This window comes from Miniopterus schreibersii, assembly GCF_964146895.1.
Source record: "Miniopterus schreibersii genome assembly, chromosome: 10".
Classification (NCBI taxonomy): domain Eukaryota; kingdom Metazoa; phylum Chordata; class Mammalia; order Chiroptera; family Miniopteridae; genus Miniopterus; species Miniopterus schreibersii.
Window position 1 is genome coordinate 61439785 of NC_138110.1, and position 23747 is coordinate 61463531.

Consider the following 23747-nt stretch of genomic DNA (forward strand, 5'->3'; position numbering starts at 1 on the left):
AATGTCGTACTTGGGAAGACACAGACCTGGGCAGTCTGTACCGGGACTGTTTCCTGCTGGGCACTTTTGGCCAGTGTGTGTTGGAGAGGCTGTAAGAAGTTTGGTGGTGACGGGGTGAGGTCTGTTTCATAGTACAGATGGGCAAACGGAGGCCTGGAGAAGAAAGCGCCAGGGGTGAGTCAGGCAGCACTGAGGCCCATCTGGGCTCTGCTGCTCACGCAGCGTGAAGGCTGAAGGCTTCCCTCTGGCCGCGCCCTGCTGCCCGCCGTGGGGGCGGTTGTGCATATCAGGCATGGTGCGTATGCTGGCGGCTACACAGACTTGGTGTCCACCCCACCAAAGGTGGCACCTGTCCCCAGTGCCCCACCACCGGCCCTGCTCAGACCACCTGCCCCAAGACCCAGACTCTCCTCTTCAGCTTGGGTACCTCTCTAGGGGCCAGGACCTGCACTGAGAGGAATAGTTTTAGTTTCAGGTGAAAGTCACAGATCTGTAGGTCTGCGCCGTGGAATACAGGAGCCACCGACGGCTGTGGGAAAGGGCTCACGCGCACAGTGTGCTGTACTCCACGTAAAATACAGAGCTTCAGAATTGGCGTGGGAAAAGAATGTACAATACCTCAGTTTTAACACAGTATTAATTGTTGAAATTATAATGTTTTAAGATATATTGAGTTAAACAAAATAGGTTATTAAAATTCATTCTGTTTCTTTTCATTTTTTAATGTGGCTACTAGAAAGTTGAAAATTCCCTGGGTGGCTTGCGTTTGTTTCTATTGGCCAACACTGCTCCAGACTCTGGGAGCCCAGGAGTTGGCACCTGTTTAAGGAATGAGTCACAAAAGCTCAGGCAGGAAGGCGGGTGCTGTGGAGTAGAGGTGCTGGTGTCCCTGAGCTGGTGACATTAGGTGAGAGTGGAGCCACAGGGATGGGTGGGGTGCACAGGAGGGGCAACAAGGCAGGCAGTTGGGACCTGAAGGCCAGAGGGTGGAGGCAGGCGCCCAGTGTGGGATCCCAGTGGCACTGCCTCACCCCGCCTCTGAGTGTCCCCACCCCCACCCCCCATTTAACCCGGGTCCCTCCCCCTTCTCTTTCCGGGAGGAAGAGCAGGGTAGCCGGCCAGGAGCCTAGTGCTCCGGGGAACTATGCATCATGTAAACACGGCCCTGGCCACTGGCCTTTGTCAGAGCAGGCGGAGACCAGCCCAGTGAGGTGCACACCCCAAATTCAGAGCAAAGTCTGCCCCGGACTACAGCCCAAAGCCACACTGGCTGAGGGAGGAGAAGAGCTGGCTCTTCAGACATCCAGCCCCCGCCGGGCCGCCCTGGTGTTCCCACCTCCCTGGCCCGGCCCTCGGTGGGGCTGCTGGCTCCAGCACCCTACACTCCCCGACCTTCTTTGTGTGTGAATTATTGATGCCCCTGCTCTCCCCTGCCCGCTGCTGCGGTGACAGAGCCATGGAGGAGGGAGGCACTGCCTCCAGCAGCTGCACCTCTGCCCACAGAAGGCGGTCTGCGCCGGGCTTGCTGGGCTGGCGTAGCCATATGCCCGCCCGTGCTCCCAGGGATGGTGACTGTCCCGCCTTTCCCCAGCCCGCCTCGGGAGCCAGCGTGGGTCGCCACCGGGAGAGGGTGCCACTGGCTGTGGCCCCAGAGCCCGGTGTGGCGATTGGCGGCTCGCACAGTGCTGGGCTTGTGTGGGCTGCAGGGTGCTGGCGCCCACATAAGGGCATTGTTTGCCGAGGTAAAAGGGGTTTTTGTCTTCTTCTGGAGACGGGACAGAGGGAGAAACAATTTCCCCCATTCATCACTAATTCCCCCATTCGAATAGCAGCATATTGCCCCACGTTAAATAGATGGGCACGCGGGCCTTCCCTGCCGTAGGCATTCCGGGCACAGGTGGCGGGCTCTGCGTCCTGCCTAGATCAGAGCTCGGGAGGCCTGGGCTTGTGGAAATGTTCAGGGGGGTATGGCCCCCCACTGCCTCCCTGCAGCCCCTCAGTGCACCCTTCCCTCTGTGGCTGGAACAGTCACAGGTTGGGGGCAGTCTTGTCCTGCTGGCATTGTTCTGGGCTCCAGCAGGCTGGCCTTGGGTGGGGTGCTATCCTGGAGGGCCTTCCGGCACCTAGCACAGGTGCTCCAGGTTTAACCAGAACACCCGCCGTCCAAAGAGCCCTGAGGCTGGAGGCCTGCACCCCTGGAAGGCCCAGCTCCTACACCCCAGTTCCCAGTACCCATGGGGCCAGCTGGGTTCTTTCACAGGGTCATAAAGTGTCAGAGCCCAATAGGGCGTCTGCGGCAACTCCCCGGATTTCAGATAAGAGTTGCCAAGGAGGCGGGCTGTGTCCAAGGTCGGGAGGCAGTGAGGCCCTGCACCTGCCCCCTGCCCGGGCATGGGGTTGGGTGCGTATGTGTCTTCCTTAAATCGCATTTTTTTGGAGGGGGTGGGAGGAGGAAAGAATTAGGAATGGATCGGAACCCAGTTTGCCCAGCCTGGAATACTGACATTTCCCTCTGTTCCTTCTGTCCCTAAACTGTGACAGGCCAGCTCTCTGTGCTGGGGGAGGGGCCCTCAGCCAGCCTTTCCCACAGGTACCAGCCACCTCAAGACTGAGGGGGGCTATGGTGGGCCACAGTAAGGACAGCTGGTTTGGGCTCCCATCTCTCGGCCTCTCGGGGTTGTGGGGAGGAGCATGAATTACTCAAGAGACCAAACCAGACCCTTGTGGCACAAACCTGCCTTTCACTAGCTCCAGCCCTGAGGAAATTATTGGTTCCCATAAGTGAAGTCTGTGGCCTTCTTTGGCTTTGGGCACAGATGGGTCTGGGGGGGTGTCAGCCTGTGAGCCCAGCCTCCTGGGTGTGGACCTCCCTGCCCAGTGGTCTCAGCCCCAAAGGGGAGAGCACTTCTTCCCAGTCATCTCAGGAGAAGCCCTAGGACTGACTCCCCAGGTAGAAATTGGCCTGTCACTAATCACTGTGATGGGCTGTGCTGAGCGGCGAGGCCTGGGACACATTCTTACTCTGGAAGACTAGGGATCCCTCACCAGATGGACGGATGTGGTTTCTAGAGAGGCAGGGATGGCCTGGGCCCACCCAGGACAGCCCTGCCAATCTTGGGTCTGACCAGACACAGTATGTGAGGAGGTGATAAATACTCCAGGAAAAAATGGTAAAGGTGTCAGAGTAGGGGCAGAAGGCTAGCGAGGGAGGTCTTACTGAGAAGGTAACCTTTAAGCAAAGCTCTGGAAGGGAAGGAATGCGCCAGAGAGAGTGAGTGAGCCAACGAGCTAGGGACAGTGTCATGAGAAGAGGGAACAGCCAGTGCAGAGACTCTGAGCACAGCTGGAGTTGGGGGTGGAGGGATAGATTAAAGTTCTCGAAGCTCTTTGGAGCCCCGTCTCCTCTAGAACCCTTGTTTGGTTTCTTGCTTACTAGAGCATGAGTTCCCAGGACAGTGGCCACCCCTGTTTTTTCACCACTGTGTCCCCAATGTCCCTCATGGGCCTGACACCAAGTAGGTGTTCAAGAAAGGAAGAACCGACGGTCGAATCAGCATCTTTCAGGTTCTGCCCTGTGCCCTCCTCAGATTTGGCACCGACTCCTAGGGATCCCAAGAAGCCCACTTTCCAGGCTGGGAAAGATACGTGTGTGTGTGTAGGAAGCAGGTCTGTTTTGAATTGAGAAGGTGGGGTGGAGGGAACCAAGGTGTTTTTTAGTGCCCACTGTCTGTATGTGGTATTATAGACACCTTACAAATACTACTTTACTGACGTGACACCCATTTGGAAAGGAAACAGAGGCTCAGTGTGGCTTCTCCAAGGAGACACAACCCATGTCCATCCCCCTCACCGGCCCTTCCATTTTCTGCCTAAAACCCAGTTGGCAACGAGAGGCCCCGCGCTGTGGGCAGCCGGGAGCAGGTGGCCCCGGGCAGGCTGTGCGGGCCGGGGCCAGGGGGCTTGAGCAGTGTGATGGGAGAGCACCCCTTCTGGTGACTCTTGTCCCTCTGATGTGGGCTCTGTGTGTGGTTGGCTTTCTCTCCCGCCAGGTGCCATGTGGAGGTGGGAGAGGCTTGGCCTTTGGGTAAATGGGGTGGGAGGAAATGGAGCTTTTGAACTGGGGCCCACTGGCCTGCTCAAGGTTTTTTTTATTTTGGGGGGATTTTTTGTGAAATATGTAAAACAGTTTTTCCCTTTGAACCATTTTTAATCTTGCAATTGAGCAGCATTAATCTTTCTTAAATGTATGTATAGCTCACATTTATTTCAATGTTTAATATAAGTCTTTTTGGGTCTTTATTTAGAAGTTTGGTGATTTTTTGTGTGACCAGAAATAAGCCATAGGAACTTGACTCTTGTACATATCAGTTGGCCTGTGGTAAAATGTTTTCTTATACGTTGTTTCGAATCAGTTTTCTTATACATTGTTTTGCTTAAAGTCGCAGTTGCCAAGAACCTATAGATGACTGTAGAGTTAGTATCACTCTGAACAGAAACTCTGTATCCATTAAGCAATAACTTTCATCCCCCCTCCTCCCAGCCCTGGTAACCTCTAATTTTTTGTCTATGAATATGCCTAATCTAGGTACTGTATATACGTGGACTCATTCAGTATTTGTTTTGTTGTGTCTGGCTTATTTTACTGAACATAATGTTTTCAAAGTTCATCCGTATTATAGCATGTGTTAGAATTTCATCCCTTTTTTACGGCTAAATTATATTCCATTGCGCAAATAGACCACATTTTGTTTATCCATTTATCTGGCAAAGTTTTTCAAAATGTAAATATTGTATGTTAGTCACCAATATTTTAAAATCTGGATATTTACATACTGTTTCAGATTTCCAGTTTCTTCTAAAAGCTTAGAATGCTTGGCCACATGAGGTCTGGGCTCCTGGCGCCTCACAGGTTCCATCTGCCCAGCCACTTTCCTTACGAAACTGGGGTGGCTTCTGTGTAGTGGGAGGGGGATGCCAGCGCCTGTGGCTCCCTGGCTGGGCAGCCCAGGTGCACAGCCCTGGGAGGAGGGCATTGGCACCTCAAGAGTCTGGGCCACCACCCTGGGCTTCTGAGCTGGGAATGCCTGCCCTTGTATCCCTATTGCACCTGAGTCTCCTGCTCACTCAAGCCTGGGGAAGCATAGGGCAAAGGGGGTCCACACTCCTGGGAGAAAACCTGGTCAGGGGGACAGGTGGTTGGGGTGTTGCCTCTGGACCCATGCAGGGTATGGCACTGTGGAGGAGAAGGGGAGCCTGGGCCTCATCCCCGTGCTGAGTGCAGTGACACCTCACCACGGGCCAGGTGTAGTACCCATTGGCCCTCCTAGCAGCCCTCTCCTTCCAGAGGAGGAAGACAGTGCCCTCCAAGGTCCAGCAAGTGGCCTGTTGGTGGTGGGGTGCTAAGGCGTGAAGTGACCACGTGTAAGGTGGGCTAAGATAGGCACCTGCCAGAGCTCAGTCAGTTGGCCAGTATATGTCCATCCTTGCCTGGCAGAGGATCCTGAACCTCAGGTGTGGGGGCCTCTCCAGCAACAGGCCCTGCCCTAGTGGGTGGAGGGCAACTCTCAGTCCTGGGCCATGTGAAGGAGGCCTGACATGTCCCTGGGCATACCTCCTTCCTAGCAATGGAGGGAGGAGGAGGGCGGCTTTGAGCCAGGCCTCAAGGTTGACTGACATTTACTGAGCTGGAAGCAACATGGCAGGCAGGCAGCAGTGCCCAAGCCAAGTTCTGGAAAGGTAGGTCCAGTGGCAGCCAGTATAGTGGGACACGGGCTGGGAGAGGCTGCAGGGCTCATGGGACCAAGAACATACTGGGCAGGAGTCTGGACTCTGTTCAGCGGGCTGTGGGGAACAGGAAGATTATTGATCAGGGCAGTCTGTGATGATCAGGCCAGTGCTGGAAAACAGTTGGGTGGAGACACATATGATGGAGGGAAGCTGGGGTGCTGAAGAGGGAGGGCAGCCAAGGAGATTGGGTGGGGTGGGTGTGGTCTGGAAGTTGGAGGGTGGTTGGTGGCCCATTGACTTTCATGTGGTTGAGGGATTCATATTTGCCCCCCAGGAGGGCCTGCACCTCGGTGGTAGTCACTATGTGCCCAGTGGGGACCAGGCCAGCATGCAGTAAACACTGCTGGGTAATTTGGTCATTCCCCAATTTGGTGCTGGAGATAACTGCCAGGAGAAAACCAGACCCATCTGTGACGGAATGGGCAGTGGGGTCCCCGAGGTAGCAGGACTGACGGCCTGGGGACCTGGAGCGCAGCTTTTTGAGGGAGCGGTGGGGCGGCGTGGGGCAGAAGCTGGAGCTGCCCGGCAGGACGGAGGGAGCCGGGGCTGCGCCGAGGAGGGCGGGCAGCCTGGCCCAGGGGACCCGCGGCAGCCGAGGGGGAGGGGTGCCACTGGGCCTAGGCTTTTCCCATCCCCCTCTGCCCAGGGCCCCGGCTGCAGACGGGCAGCCCGGCCCCGCCCCCGGGCAGCCGGGAGACCGACGATTGGTTGCGGCTCTAGAGCCGCTCTGTCGCCATGGGGACGCTCTGGAGGTGCTGGTGCCCAGCGCCCAGCCCTGAAGACTCAATCTTCATAATCTGCAGGGTGGGGGTGGGGTCCTGCGCTGTGTGACCCTAGCCTGGGATGCGCTCTGGGTGCAGGTGCAGGTGCGGAGCCGCGCGGGCACCGGGCACCACTGAGAACCACTTGGTACTCACCTGATAGTGATCTGGGAGCTCGAGTGTAGCAGCTTCGGCCTTTGCTGTCTCAGCAGATCAAGCAGGAGGCTGGGGCTGGGTGAGGGAGAGGGGCCTGGAATATATCTGAAAATGTCTAGCCGGCCGGTTCAAGTCAGTCCTCCCGACGCCCTGGGCAGTGCTGCGCTCTCCCCAGCAGGGGGCGCCCTCGACAGAGCTTTGTTGGGCTGTCCCCTCATGAAAGCTGGGATGGCCCACTGAGGTGCAGGGCATGCAGACCCCATACCCTGCAGCACCAGGTATCCAGGGTTACTCTGCCATACACAGACGACAGATCTGGGTGGTGCTCTGTCTGTGCCCAGGCTGCCAGGATTGGACTGGGCCTGCTTGCAGGAGGAAGTGGGTAATGGGGGGCTACAGTGGAGCTATCCCTCCCTCCTCAGGCAGAGGAAGGAAAGACTCAAGGGTCTGCTGTGGGGAGGAGGTCCTGTGGGGAAAGGGTGTGAAAGGGCAAGGTTATAGTGAGCTGGGGGGGCACTGGCCAGACCCCAAACAGCCTCTGGGGTGATCAAGGACCTCTTGCAGGCAGTAGGCCGGTCAGACCTGTGGTCACAGCCACTCACTCCCAGGCCCTTGAAGCTGGGCCTTCCATGAGCCTGCATGTGGCATTTGTGGGTGTGGAATGCAGGAGACCACCACACCCTGCATGCTCTGTGCCACTCTGATCCTGATGGGCCAAATTCATGGCAGAAGGACCCTGCCCCCACCTCTGGCAAGGCTAACCTCTTGGAATATCTTCAGTCTTCACCTCCTGCCCAGGGATGATTGACACAGGGCAAGTCCTCCCTGTGGCTATTGTGCCTACGATACCCCAGGGGGGAGGGATCTTAGGGGACGGTAGGTACTGGGGTGGGGTCTCACACCCAGGCCTCTTGTTTCAGACGACTCCTCCTCTGAGAGTGGCAGCGGCAATGGCTCCTCCACCCTGAACCCATCCACATCAAGCAGCACGCAGGGTGACCCCGCCTTCCCCGAGATGAATGGCAACGGTGCTGTGGCCCCCATGGACTTCACGGCCACAGCTGAGGACCAACCCATCAACCTGTGTGAGAAGCTCCCACCAGGCACAGCACTCGGCACGCCCTCCTACCCCTCAGAAAGCTGCGGCACAGATGGGCTGCGGAGCCGTGTCAAGTACGGGGTGAAGACCACCCCTGAGGTGCGTGGCGCTGCAGGCCTACCTGAGCCTGGACACTTCAGGGTGTACAAGGCTCAAGTGAAGTTGTATGTGCCCAGAGTTGATGCCAAGTCAGGGTGGGGGCCATGGGTGCTATGCCATCATTTTCCTAGGGAGGCTCTGGTATGGGAGCCCACACTGTGTGACCTCAGCAAGGCCCTTACTTCTCTGAGCCTCCGTCCCCATCTATGAAGTGGGGCTGATGGCCCTTGTCTTTGAGGAGGTGGTTGGTGATGTGTGGTGTGTCCCCTCCCACAAGACGGAGTCAGCTGTAACAGCATCAAATGGCCACAAAGCCCCAGGGCCACTCTGCAGGCCCACCCCCTGCATGGTACAGAAAAAGGGTGAGGCCTTTGTGGCACAAGGGATGTAGCTGTGGGAAACTCAATAGGCCAGGCTGATGGAGGGTGGGGAAAGGGCGGGCAGGGCAGGTGTCCCCCCATACTTATTTTTAGACAGGAAGGAGGAGAGAGAAACATCGAGGTGAGGTAGAGATACTGATCGGCTGCCTCCTACATTCCCCCTACCAGGGATCAAGCCTGCAACCCAGGCACGTGCCCTGCTGGCCACCCTTGGGTGCACGAGACGACGCCCAACTGAGCCACACCAGCCAGGCCACTCCCCCATACTTCTGGAAGCTGCCTCTGGGCCACTAAGGTTTCCTGCAGTGCAGCACTGGGTGCATGAGCACTCCTGGGAGCAGTTTCTCCTGCCAGGGCTGGGGGCCAGAGGTGCCTTCTCAGAGCGCTACAGGTGTGGGCTCTAGCCATGTAGCCCTGCAGTTTCCTTTCCCTCCCTCGGCCTGTTTTCTGCAGGGGGATGGCGTGTTTCATGGGAAGATCCTGTACGAATGCCTGTGTTTAGTTGTCGCTGTGTGTCTGAGCTCTGATGTGGAGCTGTACTGGCCAGAGCATGGCCTCCCCTCTTTGGGTCTAAGGAAAAGGCATGGCCACTGTCTCCACTGAGCGAAGCACTGGAGAGGGAGAGTTTGCCACCATGGCCTCAGGCCACATGTGTGGGCCCAGCAAGTGAGAGCATGAATGCCACCAACGGCTCTCATCTTAAGTTTCTCTGTCTCCTCTGCCCCTGGCAGAGGACTGGCTAAGGAGCAGTTTAGGAACGTGACTTGTACTCAGAGGATCTGGGTGTCTCCCCTTTAAAGTCTGTGTATGGATCAGGAGAAGGGCACAAGGCCAGTGGTTCTGGGGCAGCCAACCCCTGTGGGGATGGTCAGAGGGAGGCCTGATGGTGTCCATTTTCTTCCATTTGTTCGTCAACAAGAGCTGGGATTCCCTTCTGAACCACCATGTGGCCACATCGCAGGGTCTGACCTGCAGCTCTTTGTTTCCTGGACCCAGTTACCTGCTAGATGCCCACCACCTTGAGGACAGGGACCATGTCCAGGACGCTGCTAGTCAGGACTCACCAAAGAGCAAACTTTCTAAAAGGCAATGACAGTGTTCCTCAGGTGGGAGGAGAGTGGGGAGTGCATTCCAGACTTGGGGGGTGGGGGAGTAGAGGGCTGGTTCCCTTCTCTGCTCTAGGACCCAGTGAATGCCCCATGCCCTGCGCTACACCTGGTTCCCTCTCCCGCTCTGCATACTCCCATTCCGCATCGGGGCTCACAGTGTCTTCCTTTGGAGCGGGGGGAGTGGCAGACAGAACCCCAGCCTAGAAGCTTTGGGAATGCACTCTACCTAACAGACCTGTTGCCTTGGCTGATTCCCTCTCCCAGCCCATCTGTTCCTCCCCAACAGACAGTGCACTGGCTGCTTTTGTGACAGCTCAGTTGTCAACTCAGGGATGCAGCCCCTTGGGGATCAGGGAGAAAACCTGGAAGTCAGAACAGATCTTGGCACAACCAGAAGAGGCTGGCTGTTGGTGGGAACCCTTTCCGTGTCTGCCTTTCCCTCACACGTGGCAGGTCATGGTGTGGACACTGCTGCTTAGTAAACCACTAACACTCTCAGCTCAGGGCCTCCAGGACACCAGACCTCTGCGTGAACTGTTATAGGCATCCTTCCTACAGCCACCCAGGGAGGGGGTGGCAGTGTGGCTGTCCCCAGTTCACAGATGAAGGGAAGGGAAGATGACTTGCTCAGGGCCTTGCAGCTGTGGCTCATGTGGCAGTTGGGTGTGCTTGCTGTCCGTTTCCAAGCTCACTGTGGCTGTCGGAGTTGACGAGAAGGCCTGGCCTGACTACACTGCCCATCCTCTCTCAGTCCCCCCCCTACAGCTCTGGGAGCTACGATTCCATCAAGACGGAGGTCAGTGGCTGCCCTGAGGACCTGACTGTGGGCCGGGCTCCCACAGCAGATGACGATGACGATGACCATGACGACCACGAGGACAATGACAAGATGAATGACTCTGAGGGCATGGACCCTGAGCGTCTCAAGGCCTTCAACGTGAGTGCCAGTGAGGGGCAAGAAGGGTTGGGGCAGCAGCCAGGGCCAGCCCTTCCCACAGCCTGTCTCTCCCACAGATGTTTGTGCGTCTCTTTGTGGATGAGAACCTGGACCGCATGGTGCCCATTTCCAAGCAGCCCAAGGAGAAGATCCAGGCCATCATCGAGTCCTGCAGCCGGCAGTTCCCCGAGTTCCAGGAGCGGGCCCGCAAGCGCATCCGCACCTACCTCAAGTCCTGCCGGCGCATGAAGAAGAACGGCATGGAGATGGTGAGCCCCTCCCGGCCCAGCCCGTCGTTCTTGCACTGGACAGACCTCCAGCCCACTCCAGGGTTGCTGGGCGTCCCCTTGGCCAGACACTTGACCCATAATCCTCCCAGTGTCCTGGAAGCAGGCACCATGATCCCTGTTTCACGGGGGGAGGGGGGGCTGAGGTTCCTAAAGACAGTACAGCTCCACAGATAATGGCGCCAAAGCTGACCCCAGCCCTGCACTATCCACCTTTATGGCAGGGTCTCTGTGTGAGCCCAACAGTGCTCTGTCCCTGTTCCGCCTACAGACCAGACCCACCCCTCCCCACCTGACCTCGGCCATGGCAGAAAACATCCTGGCAGCTGCCTGTGAGAGCGAGACGAGAAAAGCAGCCAAAAGGATGCGCCTGGAGATCTACCAGTCCTCCCAGGTACGTGCTCACTACCAGCCACTGTCACGGGGTTGCTCCCAGGCTGGTGGGCATCAGCCATCTCACAGACATGGGGGCCCCAAGTGCAAAGGCACCTGCAGTCCTCAGAGGGTGGCGGAGCTACCAAGAGGGCAGCAGTAATGGAGTGAGATGGGGAGGAGCCTGGTCACCAAGGCCCTGCAGGCCCTAGGAGGGTTTTCAGTGGGGGCGGGAACAATCAGACCCGTCCCACAGAGAGGTGAGCAGAGCCAGGAGGCCCTGGGCGAAAGAACCAGGGAGAGGGAACAGTCCTGCAGGATGCAGCACTGGGTCCCAGGAACTCTGGGGCCACAGCCTTTGTGCCCCTGTCCAGGGACAGTGGCCAGGGCTTGCCACTGGCTCCCCAGTGCCTCCCTTCCCCTTGCAGGACGAGCCCATAGCCCTGGACAAGCAGCACTCCCGGGACTCCGCAGCCATCACCCACTCCACCTACTCACTGCCAGCCTCCTCCTACTCCCAGGACCCCGTGTATGTCAATGGTGGCCTCAACTACAGTTACCGAGGTTATGGGGCCTTGGGCAGCAACCTGCAGCCCCCTGCCTCCCTGCAAACAGGAAATCACAGTAATGGTGAGTGTGGGAGACTACAGCCTTGGGAAGGAGGAAAAGTAACTCCATGGCACAGGGACCCTCCCCATCTCATAATCTTAGCCAGTCTCTAGATTGGAAATCCAGGGAAACTTCAGCTGATTAAAATAAAACCTACCCTCCTCTCCCAGGAGGTTCATTGCACTGGGGGGCCTCTCTCTGGTTCTGCTCCCCCTCGTGGCCATTGTGAGCTAAGCACTAAATTCCATGCAGCCAAAGCCCTGCCTGTTCCCCGAGTGGAATCCTCTCCATGCCCCATTTTACCCACCCTGATCAAGGCTCAGTGGAGCCAGGACTTGGCCCAGTTCAGTTGTAGCCTCAGCTCCAGACCTTACTTGTGAGATGAAGGTTCTTACACCCCATTGCAGGGCCTCAGCCCTTGTCCCAGCTAGGTCACCCAGCGTGGTTCCCCAGGTGCTCCCCTGTAACTTCCCAGGCGACTCTGATGCCGACTAGACCTAGACCAGTACTGGGGAAACAATCCCTGAAAAGATACAAACCTCCCCGTAGAGTTAGGTGCTGCCCTGAGTGGGGAACTGGAGTGGAGATCTCGGGGCCATTCACACTGAGGCCAGGGTGGGGGTGGGGGGCAGGGGAATAGCAGGTCCCGTTGGTGGAAAACAGTCTGGTGGCCTTGGGGAGCTGGCAGGGGTGGCTGGGGTGATCTCTTGGGCCAGGCACTTGGATTTTGTTCTGTTTGCAATGATTGATAGATTTTATGAATTGTACTCTGTCTGCCCGCGATGAGGTTTGAAGGGGAGGGGAAGAGCTGGGGGTGGCACCAAGTTGCTGCTTGAGGAGTAGGCTGGAGGCAGGTGCCAACCACAGGCCAGGGAACCCTGGTTCTAGGTCTTGGCTGAGAACATGCCTGAGAATTCCTCTCAAGCCCTTGGCTCCAGGAGACCCTTGGGTGTTCCTGGGCAGTGAGGGACTGGTCCCTACCCGTGGCAGAAAGCCCAGGCACCTTCCACTCACCTTGACCCCACCAGGAAGTGTGTGCAGGTCACTAGAAGATTCCTGCCTGGGCTTAACTTCTCATCCCCTCGTAATGCCTCTTAACCTAAAAATACGAGGCTGTCTGGTCCTAATCCCTGAGACTGAGGGGTGGGATAGCTGTCCAGGCAGCTGCTTTCCTTCTAGAAAGAGCCATCTGGCAGCCCTGCTGAGTGGGGACTCTGTTAGTATGTGTCTGAAGACAGGTCCCAGGGCAGGGAGGTAAGAGCCCCCCATACACAGGGAGCCTGGAGCCCAGTCCTTCCTAGGCAGCAGGCAATGGTGATAAGCCTCCACCTGGCGCCAGGAGGCATGGCCTGTCTCAGGGCTGCAGCTGCCAGGGCTGCTCCTGCCTCTTAAGAGCACCGGGCCTGCTGCCTCCCTGACCTCTTCACACCCGCCAGAGAGGCTCTGAGGGAGGTCACTGGCTCTGCCCTGGACCTCCCCAAGCCTCAGTCTCCCGTCTGTGAGCACCCTGGTTCCTTGGAGGTGGGTGGCAAGATCACTGAGAGAGATCTGCTGATTTACCTCCTCGCCTTGGGCAGTGTGTCCTGTGGGCACTGGGCTTGAGTCGAGGAGTTGGAGAGTAACTAGCAGCCGCGTGTCTGCAGGGGTCCCAGTCCCACTCCCCCCCCCCAACCCTCTAAATGACTGTTTAGGCAGTTTGGCAGCCATACCAGCGGCTCAGAGCTCCTCACTGTGCTCTTTAGGTTGTCACCTGGAGATGCAAATCAGCTTAGACAGGATTGGCTCCGCCTGCCTTGCCTAGTGTGCTAGGCTACTCACGCTGCCCCTCCAGCAGCCACCTGGCAACCTGAGCGTCCTGCAACCAGAGCCGGAGGGAGGATAGCTCCAGATCAGATTGGCCGCAGGAAACAGGAACTTTCTCCTTTCTAGGCTGTAGCTAAAGCAGAGGAGAGATGAAGGGCAGCTCTGAGCACAGGGTGAAGAAAACAAGACTTGGGATGGAGGGAGGAAAGAGAGGCTTAATGCCCAGGGCCAGCTCACAACCTGTGGCAGACGGCTCCAGCCTTCCTCTACCACCTCCAAGCGTTGTGTGGAGGGGACAGGGAACCACACCCCCCCTTCCCCTCTGGGTCCAGCCCCTGCAGCATCCAGGAGTCAGCAGACACCCCTGCTCCCTCCTAGCCTGTTTCATTTTGACCACCAATCAGTCACCTGCTTGGCTGCTGATTTCAGCAAGTTGCAGCCCTGCTCCTTCCTCCTGGTTTCATTTTAACAGACTTAACTGTTCCCTTGACTCACAATTCCAAGGATGTTCCTTAGCAAGGTTCCTAGGACCTCCTTCCTGATGTCCATGGTCTCTAGAGAAAAAAATAACCCCATGTGACAAACCGTCCCATCTTAGACTCCAACTTCCTTCCCCATTTGGGCTCTGCACCAGCTTCCTTTTAGTAGCAGTCTAGCTTTCAATATTTCTCTCAAGATGTTACTTCTGGTGTAGGTGTCTGCAATGACAAGAGCTTGTCCATCTCTCTTTATAGCAGCATTAAAACTGCCCTGTAAATGCAATAATGAATGAAACCGCTATCAGAGCCTCCAGGGTAGTAGGGAGATGGCTGATAATCGAGAACAGCTTCACACACCATGTAAGATAACCTCTGCATAGGGGCAGTGGGGGAAGGAGCAGGACTGACCTAGTTGAGTCAGAGAAGGCCTCCATAAGGAAGCACCAGCTCCCACAGCCCCAGATTCTCACTTCTTGGATATTTTCTTAATGAGCACCTCAAAAGAATGCTTTTCAAATTTCAGGAGCATCCATGTCTCCTGAGAACCCATTCAGGGAGCCTGACACCTCTCTGAAAGTCCTTTCCTGGTGGGCCTGCGCAGGCCATGCACGGGTTTCACAGGCATGGCTCAGCCCCACAACAGCCTCCTCATGTTGCAGATGGGGACCTAGGCTCAGGGAAGTTGGAAAATGGCCTTGGAGTGGCAGAACAGGCCTCGAGCCCAGGCAGGCCTGGTTCCGAAGCCAGTGGCCCACCCTTTAGAGCTGCTTGGAAAAGGCGGAAAGGAACCAGCCTGGTGGGCCCCCAACACCCCTCCTAGTATACTTCAGAAGATGTCAGGCTTCCTCTTTCCTGCAAAAGGAAGGTGACTCCTCCAGACAGCACTTCTGGGTCCGGTCCTGACCATTCAGACCCGCACACACCTATTCCACTCTCTCCTGTCCCAGCAGAATTAACCTGCCCCACTTGGATGCAGAAGATCTCAGAGTGAGGGGGACTCAAGGCTCCGCAGCTCCTCAGAGATGGGCTTACAGCCCCCGCCCTCTGCTGTGCTACAGTCAGTCTTGGCCCCACCTCTTTCCCACAGCCGAGCAGGCAGCTGGCCTTTCTTGCTTCTCTCCAGCCTGACTGCAGCCCCTTCCCTGAGCACATGCATACATATGGGTGCTGGTTTTCCTGGTCTTCTGTGGCTCCACTCTGACTCTGGGACTGCACACTCGTCCCTCTCAGGGGTCAGGCCTCTGCTTACCTGCATCTTGACCCCCACCTCTGCTGACAGGCACCCTATTGGGGAAGGATCACATACACACCTGTACCTCCACCAGACACACTGACAGCCTTCTTCTCAGGCACCGTCAGTTGAAGCTCTGCTCACCACACTGGGGAGTCGGGGAAGTTCCTTTGCCTTGAGGTGTCCTCTTCACTTGGAGACCAGAGCTGGGTTGTGTGCCTGTTGGGGGAGCACCATCTACCTGATGGTCCTCAGAAGGCAGGGTGTGATCAGTGCCAGGGAGCCCTGTTCCCCACCTGACACCAAGCCCATGCCCTTGTCCCATGCCACGCCGCCCTGAATGCAACACCATGTGTACATGGGATCTTGGTAAACCTCCCAACTGCCAGCCTCAGCTGCTTCCACCTGTCACATGGTGATGACAGGTTTCCTCCCTTGCAGGATCACCCTGAGGGTTAATAGAGAATCCTATGTCTCGTCTGCTGGTCCCAGGCCCCATTCTAGGCCCCTAAAGGTACAACTACCAAAATAGACAAGGGCCTCAGGCCCAAGTGCCTGACCCCCAGCAGGCCCCAAGGACAACAAAGGATGACAGCACCTCCCAGGTGCCAGGCAAGGTGTCCACTCCCTCTCACCCTCCCCTTCCTTTCCACAGGGCCCACGGACCTCAGCATGAAAGGTGGGGCCTCCACCACCTCCACCACGCCTACACCCACGCCCTCCAGCAACAGCACCAGCAGGACCATGCCCACCGCCCAGCTCAGCCCTACAGAGATCAGTGCTGTGCGGCAGCTCATCGCTGGCTACCGAGAGTCTGCTGCCTTCCTTCTGCGCTCAGCAGATGAACTGGAAAACCTCATTTTACAGCAGAACTGACCCCAGCGGCACCTGGAGTGCACTACCCTAGGGAAGGAGGCTGTCCTGGCCCAGACCCAGCTTCCTGCCTCACCAGTTGGTACATTTCGTTTTTTGAAAGAGGTGGGATCCAAGAGAGCTGTTTCTAGCCACACTCCAAGCACCTGAGACTTTGGGCACAAGGACACTTTTTTTTGGAATCTCACCACACGGGTGCTCTGACCTGCTTGGAAGAGGCCAGTGGGGCAGCTTTGGAAGGGCTGGGCTCCCTTGACAGGGCACTGGGGCCACGGCTCTATTTAGTATCATCTTTGTGGACCCTGATGTTAGAATCCCACTCCCAGATAATTACCTTTCAAGTCTTAGGTGAGCAAAATTGCATATTTATTGAGAAAAACAAAGTGGACCCTTTCTTCCTCTCCCCTTAGTAATTTATTTTTCTGAAAATGGATTCTTTTGTGTTTGTACAGATTGCCAGTCTGTGTCTGTCTGATCAGAAGGATGTCTCCCTGTAACCTAACATTCCATATCACTACACTGGCGTGGGCGGGGGGGCCAGCAGGGCAGGGTTGTGGTGGGACAGGCGCCAGGCGCGCTGTCCCTCTGAGTGCCCAGCACACCAAGCAGGAGGACCTCACCCACACCCACTGCAAAGCAAAGACAAACACACGGCTCTCCCCAACCAAACCAATTCCACAGAAGCCCCAGCCATGGCCACCTGTATTCTACCTCACACTCCGGCAGGGCTTTCTCCAGGATGTGCCCTGAACCTGTTCTGAATGGCTATCTCCCAACTCCCCCACACAGTGTGTCTGCCTGGGAGGTAAGTCCAGATGGGTGGCAGGAGCAGCCGGAGCCTACAGAGGGCCCCAGCCCTCCAAGCTGCAAGACAGGACAGAGCACTGGGAGATGGCAGCCAGTCAGTAGGGTCCTGGCCCTTACCCTGCCCCCAGGGAGTCAGGTTGAACATTTCTCCGCACAGACCCAGGGCCCTCAGATACCTGCTGGGAAAAGCCCATTTCTTCAGGGTGAGCCCCCAGCCGACAGGCAGCCACTGAACAGGAAAGACAGCTGTGAGCTCCTGGGCCGACTCTGTCTCTGTCCCCTGCCCCCATGGTTGAAATTAAGGGACCATCAACAACTGGAGTAGCCACTTGGGTCCTCCTAAGACCAGCCCTTCTTCTGGAGGGACCAGTCCTAGAAAAAAGCTATAATCCCTGGAGTGTGAAAAGAGACAAAGAGAAAAGGCTGGCCTGGTTTCCTTCCTCCCGATAGGCACTTCCTCTTGCTCAGTGCAATACCTACCAGTGCTGCTAAAACCAGGGATTCGCCCAGACCTCAGAAGGCCCACGAGGCCTCTCCATGCAACACTCCGTAGCCATGACAGCAGCCCTCTGCTGCCCGCCCCTGCCCAGAGCTGGCAGAAGCCCTCTGTTGCCTTTCCTCCCTCAGAGCAAAGAGGCCCCAGGGGAGCCAGGGCTGAGTGGACCCTAGGACGGCCACTGAGAACGGCCTGACCCCAGAATAGGTATCCCTTCTCAAACCAGCTCCTCTGCAGCTGTGGCAGACCACCCTCAGGAGGGCCGGGGATGGGGCTCCAACGTGGGTGTCCCACCCTGCCTCAGGTCCAGAAACTGAAAGGCAGGTGCCCCACTCCGTGCCTACTTCCAGCCCCTAGAGGTTGGGGGTGGTCTTTTATCTCTCAAGTGGCCTCCAACACCCTATCCCACCACACCACCTCTGCCTTGCACCTGACCCATCCCCAGGCCTCCGGTCGGGGCCAGGATACCTGAGACCCCCTTAGCACAGCACAAACTCCAGTGCCCAAGGCCTCTCCCACACCCAGCCATCCACATGCCCATCCTCCACCTGCTCAGTACACTCCCTGACGTTTGAATTTGTGTAAATATTTATTTTTGTGTGTGAACAATATTACAAAGTAATCAGTAGATCTTTTGCAAAATGTTACCCCAGGCAATTTGTGAAATCTTAATGTTAAAAACTGGCAGAGACAATCGCCGCCTTAGAATTCATGGTATCAATTGCTTAACGTCATTTCTCCTCCCAGAGGCAGTGCCCAAGCCAGGCATGAACAGTTTGCTTTTAACAGACAGGAGTGAGGAGGACTGGGGAAGGGGCTCCTGCCACCACCACACAAGGGATTAGACCTAAAGATCACATAAGCTACAGTTTGAAGTCACATTTTTCTGAGTTCAGGCTGCTCTAACTCTGACCACCTTCAGCCGACCTAATACTGCGGTAAGAGCTGAGGTTCAATGTGTGTTAAAGAGAAAAGAACACCAGTGGCACTAGTCCACAGGGGCTCCCAGAAGCTCCTCCAGGACGGATTCTGAAGGGGGGTCCTTCCCAATGGAGCTACACCAGAAGCCCTGGAGATGGCAGCATTAGGAGCAAGTTACTATGCGGAAACAGGATTCCATTAGCTAGTTCAGTCAGGGGGCGTGTTCTGTTTGGCTTTTGTTTTAAAAGATGCAGCTTCAACCCCACCCCTCTCCTCCTGACTTGGGAGAGCACCCAAGAGCTGGTTCTGCTGAACCTCGCTTCTGTCCCACCATCACCCCAGGGACAGCCTTCTCCCAAAGCCCTGCCCCACAACCAGTTAAAATTCTTATGGAGGGAGGGCCTCAGCACAAATTAGTCATTTGGAATCCAAAGTAAAAGGTGATGCGAATGGAACACACCAATTCCAGAGTCTTTGCAGGGGCCTAATCCTGAGAGAAGGGAAGGGCGGAATCCAGAGAATGGGGATTGGTCTTCATGGCGGGTCATCTAGTAAACCAGAAATCGTGTAGCGCATCTAAAACTCATTTACCCTTACCACGCGTACAAACGGACAGCGTACATCCAAGAACAGCATGGAAGGGGGCAGGCAAGGGGCTAGGAGGGTTTTAGAGGACTTCAGACAGGTGGAAGCCAGCCATCCCTATTCCCGAGGGCCACTTACGACTCCAGGGGTGGTTACTGGATTAACTACCAGTTCATTTTCAAAATGCTGCTTTGAACTCAGAGGGTTGATACATTTAATTTGTAATTTTTTGTAAAACTTTTTACAAGATAGTAAAGTATTTCACCAGAATACCAGTTTCAATCCGTCCATGGTCTGATTTTTATATAATTTAGTGGTGCTTTAGAAACTTTGTTTTTGTTGTTTCTGGGCTAAACAGCTCAATCTTTTTTCGCCTGTATCTACCTAAGACCAATGTGAACCTTTGTATTTTTGCTCCTAATTTTGGACTCAGTGAAAGTGTACTGTTTACATGTACAGATGCCCCAGTCCCTGTGTGTTCTGCAAGACTCGCTCTTGAGGAGGAAGGTGCACCTCACTAAGCTCATCTGCTTAGCAAAGCCACAAACAAAAACCTCTCACTTTTTACCTATGTTTCCACCTAAAGACAAAAAACTTACACCACACAGTACTACTCAGATTTACTGAAAAACACTTTTCTAAGCCAGAAAAATCTCTGTGCAGCAGATGGCCCGAATGCATCTGTCTACATGTGGTCCATTTAGAAGCAGGCTCAGAACAGAGACCTCCCGTGGCCATTGGTGGGTGACTGCACGGACAGATGAAAAGTGAAAGCAGGACGTGGCTGCAGAGCTGTGGGATAGATACAATTCTCCAAGCAGCCTGGGAATGGGAAGACTCGTGACCAGGGTCAAGCCATCCAGGATTTAGGGACAACCCACAGTCATCAGTCCTCTGGCATAATTCAGACAGGTTTTGGAAGAGCGCGAGTTCCCTACCTGGGCAAGATTTTAAGAGTCTCCAGTGCAGATGGCACGAGCATTTCTTCAGGGTTCCCCTGGAGGTAGCTGGTACATGAGGCATCACCTCTGGGGAGGAGAGGGATCCAGACGGTAAGCATATGGCACTTAAGGCAAACAGTGGATGGCACCAACTTTTAAAGGTGACTCTTTATTACTTAATCAATGGCTTCACCTCTAAATTATATTTTTACAGATATGCACCTATGCAACTTAACGTGGCTCTTCTAAGCAGGTGAGAACTTCCTCTTCAATGCTCTATAAAAATTCTTTGTGTTCTATATAGTGAGTTTTTCCAGTAAATGTGGCTTAATATTTTAATTCTTAGACTGTGTCTTCTCTATGTGATGCAACTAAATTCTGTTTTGTTTGTGGAATGACTAGCACAGGCCAACTCCCTCTCCCCTCACTTAACAAAAGACCAATGAGCTGTTAATCGAGCTGTTATCTCCATGGTATTACTTGCTAAATGCACTGATTTCATAAGTATGTGGAATCCTTCTTCTTTTGAATCTGTATATCATATATAAGACTGAATCTACTTAATAAACACTGAATAACAAACTGAATGCTTCATTTCCACTGTGTCAATAGCAGCGCTGCCAGCTACACCTCTTCCTCCCAAATCTAGTTGAGCGCTGAAACACCTACTAGTAGATTCCACCTTTTCCTGGCCAAAAAGCTAGCACACAGAAGGTCCTCAGTAAGTTTTCCTCAACAAAGGAATTTGTCATTTCCTTCGGCACCTAGCCGGTTAGAAAGGGAAGGAGATGAATCTTTCCTGGTGTTCGACAATCTCGCAGTAATATTCCCAGGGAGATGCCCTTGCCTCCACTTACAGGTGAGTTAGCAGGGGCACACTGGAGGCACACCTCACCTCGATTCAGCCAGTGACCAAGCCAAGTCTTAAACTCAGCTGTTCACCTGTAAACTGCACCCTTCCCACTCCCCTCGCCCCAGTGCGCAGCTCTTCAACCAACAGAAACCAAACTCACCTAACAGCCCCAAGTGCTGGCTTGGGAAACTGAGGAAACACTATCGCTGGTCCTGAAGCTTCACTCTTGACATTACACTAGACACAAAACCCTGGATCCACCTTGAAGGAAACAAAAGGGCTGCTTTCCCGAAGATGTTTACTTGCGCACAGATGTTTTTCATCCTATATATATATATCATTTAGGTTAAACTTTAAAGGAAAACTTGCAGGAATATGGGTAGGAACAACACTTGTCATGAGTTTAAAAACAATTTTGATCATAAGTTAAATGCATAAACATGTTTTACTGTTAAAATTGTCTGTACACACACAAACACACACAGAAATTGTTTTCAAAAAATTTTTTGTAATAGCAGAAGAATCTTTTGAAAATAGAAATTCTATGCAGCTGCCAAATACATAAAATAAAAGGAGAGAGGCCAATAGTTTGAAGCACTGTACCCAGGGAGTGCACTCTGGGGCTAAGATTCATAACGATAATACCAAGTACAGTCAAAGCAGGTGACCCTCAGGACCCTATCTTTTCACTCACACATGGGGACCACAGGTAGAAAATCCTCACATGAAAACTATCCTAGTGCATCTGCTGCTGCTGAGAATCACCAAGGGAACATAAACCTCACAACCTGGGACAACACATCCAGACTCCAGACCAGCCACGTGCAGACCGTGCTGGTCGACTGGGACAGCACTTACCTCAGGTGAAGCCGCAGCTCCGCAGTAGCGCTGGGATCCTGGGATCCAAGAGTTGGAGGGCGAAGCACTGCTTGGTCCCCATTTGGCTGCTTTAATGGAGCTCCCGGCCACTGCTGTTAACAGCGCAAAAGACATCAAATGGCAATGCCCCCTTAGAGCAGGGAACACAAGTTTACAGTGACCAAACAGGCCACCCTCACTTTCACTCAGTGATGAACAGGGAAGAACACCCACACACTACAGGAAACGGAACCTGGAGCAACACTGTAGTTCATCCGACACACCTGACCTCTTGCTGGCCATTTACCCAAATTATAATACAAAAAAAAAAAAACGAGAGAGAGAACTCAGTTTTAAAAATACAAAACTGATGGGGCTGCAAATATCACAAAGGCTGGTAAACTTACGGAGCCGGTGTACATGGCAGAAGTGGCCATGATTTTATTTTCAATTCTGACCTTTTAGAGATCTGAATTTAGATTGTGTTTCATGACATCTCACAGTAAGTAAATCCCAGTTCCCAGAAATGCTAGTTAAATCCTATCATACATAAATATACCATCACAGCAGAAAATAGGCAAAGGGAAAATCTCCAAGTCCTGGTTTCCGGCTCATTTACTTCAAGAAATATTAACAAAGATCTTCCATTTGTGTAGCCCCAATACAGGGAGACAATTATAACAGGACCTGACTTAAAGCAGCATAACAAACCTTGACAAATAAAATAAATAAATTCTGAAAAAAGAAACAAAAAAACCACACACACCACTGCATTTTTAAAGTAATTTAAAATGCACTATGGGAGTTTAGTAGTTACCAGAAACCTAAGAATCCTTTGCAAAGTCACCTCTCCCCTCCTTGATCTTTTGTCATAAACCCAGATTAGGTTTATCACCAGTCAGGGGCTCTTAAATGAGGGGCCCCAGCTGCCTGAGCTCTTGGGCCATCTGAAACAGTATGCACAACTCCACGGGCATGCGCATTCCTGGGGGGAGAGAGCCCAGGCCTCGCATCAAGCTCCCACAGTCCGTGTTCCCAGAAAGGCCAACCGCCACGCACTGGCAGCTTTGCTACTCTTTTTTTTCATACACCTTCTGTCCACACCTTTCGGTAGTTAAGAGATGTTCATTCCAGGCTTTCAAATGATCCACAGAGATAAGAGGAAGCATAAGGCACCGTCAAGGTTTGGTCTCCACTATTACTCTAAGGCCATAAAGCCACCTTCTTGGTCACTTAAAACAGCAACAACACAAGAGGGCAACACAGCCTGTGCCACCTCCTCCCAGGGCACAGGGCAGGCAGATGCTTGCCCCCCTGAAGCCCCTGATATAGGAGGGCTACTGTATTAAGCACATGCACTCCTCTCAGGCAGGGTCTTTCTCAAGGGCAGGTTGGACATAAAGTAACACCTCAGAAAGGCCAGTAAGGTATTTCCATATTCTGACACATTAGGCTTCCTTGTCCTCTGGACCATGAGTGAAATGTCTCTGCTACCACTCCGGTTCTAAACTCGGTGTATTCAACTGTAGCATGAGGCCACGAGCCAGATGTCCACTTACAGACCCACCCCTCCACAGCTCCCCTCTGGGGTGAGAGCCAAGCAGGTGGCAGGAACTCTAGATTTCTACCAAAAACTCACATAGCGAGTCTAGTTTGGTGCAAGCTAACAGTCTGGAGTACTTACTAAGTGCCAGCCCCTAATAACTTTATGAAGTAGGAACTACTAGCCTCATTTAGGTGGAAAGGTTGGCAGAGAGGCTGAATAACTGACCCATTCACAGTGCGGGTAGGTAGCAAGCCTGGCTCTAACCCACCACACTTCTGCCTCCCTGATGAGATGCAGCTCTGGATCCTACTGCATTCTAAACTCCTGCAGACTCAGTACACACCTTCGGCACCAGGCCATGGAGCCCAACAGAACTTCACCTGCACCTGCAGCACCAAGAAACTGCAGTTTGAACTGCCCCCGAAGGTGCTCCACCACACAAAGCCTATTTTCTCCAACTCACAGGCAACAAATCAACAGGTCCTTTTAGTTCATCTTTACTTCCCATGTTTCCTTTTTTTTACTTTTGGCACACTTATATACTAAGATGGATCCTGCCAAGCACAAAATCATGTATTTCAGTACTCCAGGTAAGCCTGAGGACTGAGAAGTCAACCCCTGCAGGCTGGCATTCACTCCGCCTCACTCAAGTAGCACCAGGCCCCACTGTGTGCCAGCACCTCCCTTACTGCTTCCTGCTGCTGCGCAGATGCCTGTGCTCATGGCCCTTCAAGGTTGGGGCGGTCCACCCCCCCACA

At 54.2% G+C, this 23747-nt stretch overlaps 1 protein-coding gene across 4 annotated transcripts in view; it reads left to right on the top strand.

Moving 5' to 3' along the window:
- NOL4L (nucleolar protein 4 like) overlaps positions 1–16431 on the top strand; it is a gene marked incomplete at its 5' end in the record, with an annotated part of 116066 nt that extends 99635 nt beyond the window's left edge. For all 4 annotated transcript variants that reach the window (XM_081149861.1, XM_081149864.1, XM_081149862.1 and 1 more), the window contains 6 exons: positions 7625–7902; positions 10143–10328; positions 10406–10597; positions 10887–11009; positions 11416–11617; positions 15765–16431. In XM_081149861.1, the coding sequence (XP_081005987.1) occupies positions 7625–7902; positions 10143–10328; positions 10406–10597; positions 10887–11009; positions 11416–11617; positions 15765–15985 (1202 nt within the window). In that variant the 3' untranslated portion in view covers positions 15986–16431. The remainder of the gene's footprint in view (positions 1–7624; positions 7903–10142; positions 10329–10405; positions 10598–10886; positions 11010–11415; positions 11618–15764) is intronic.
- Positions 16432–23747: the final 7316 nt, after the last annotated feature.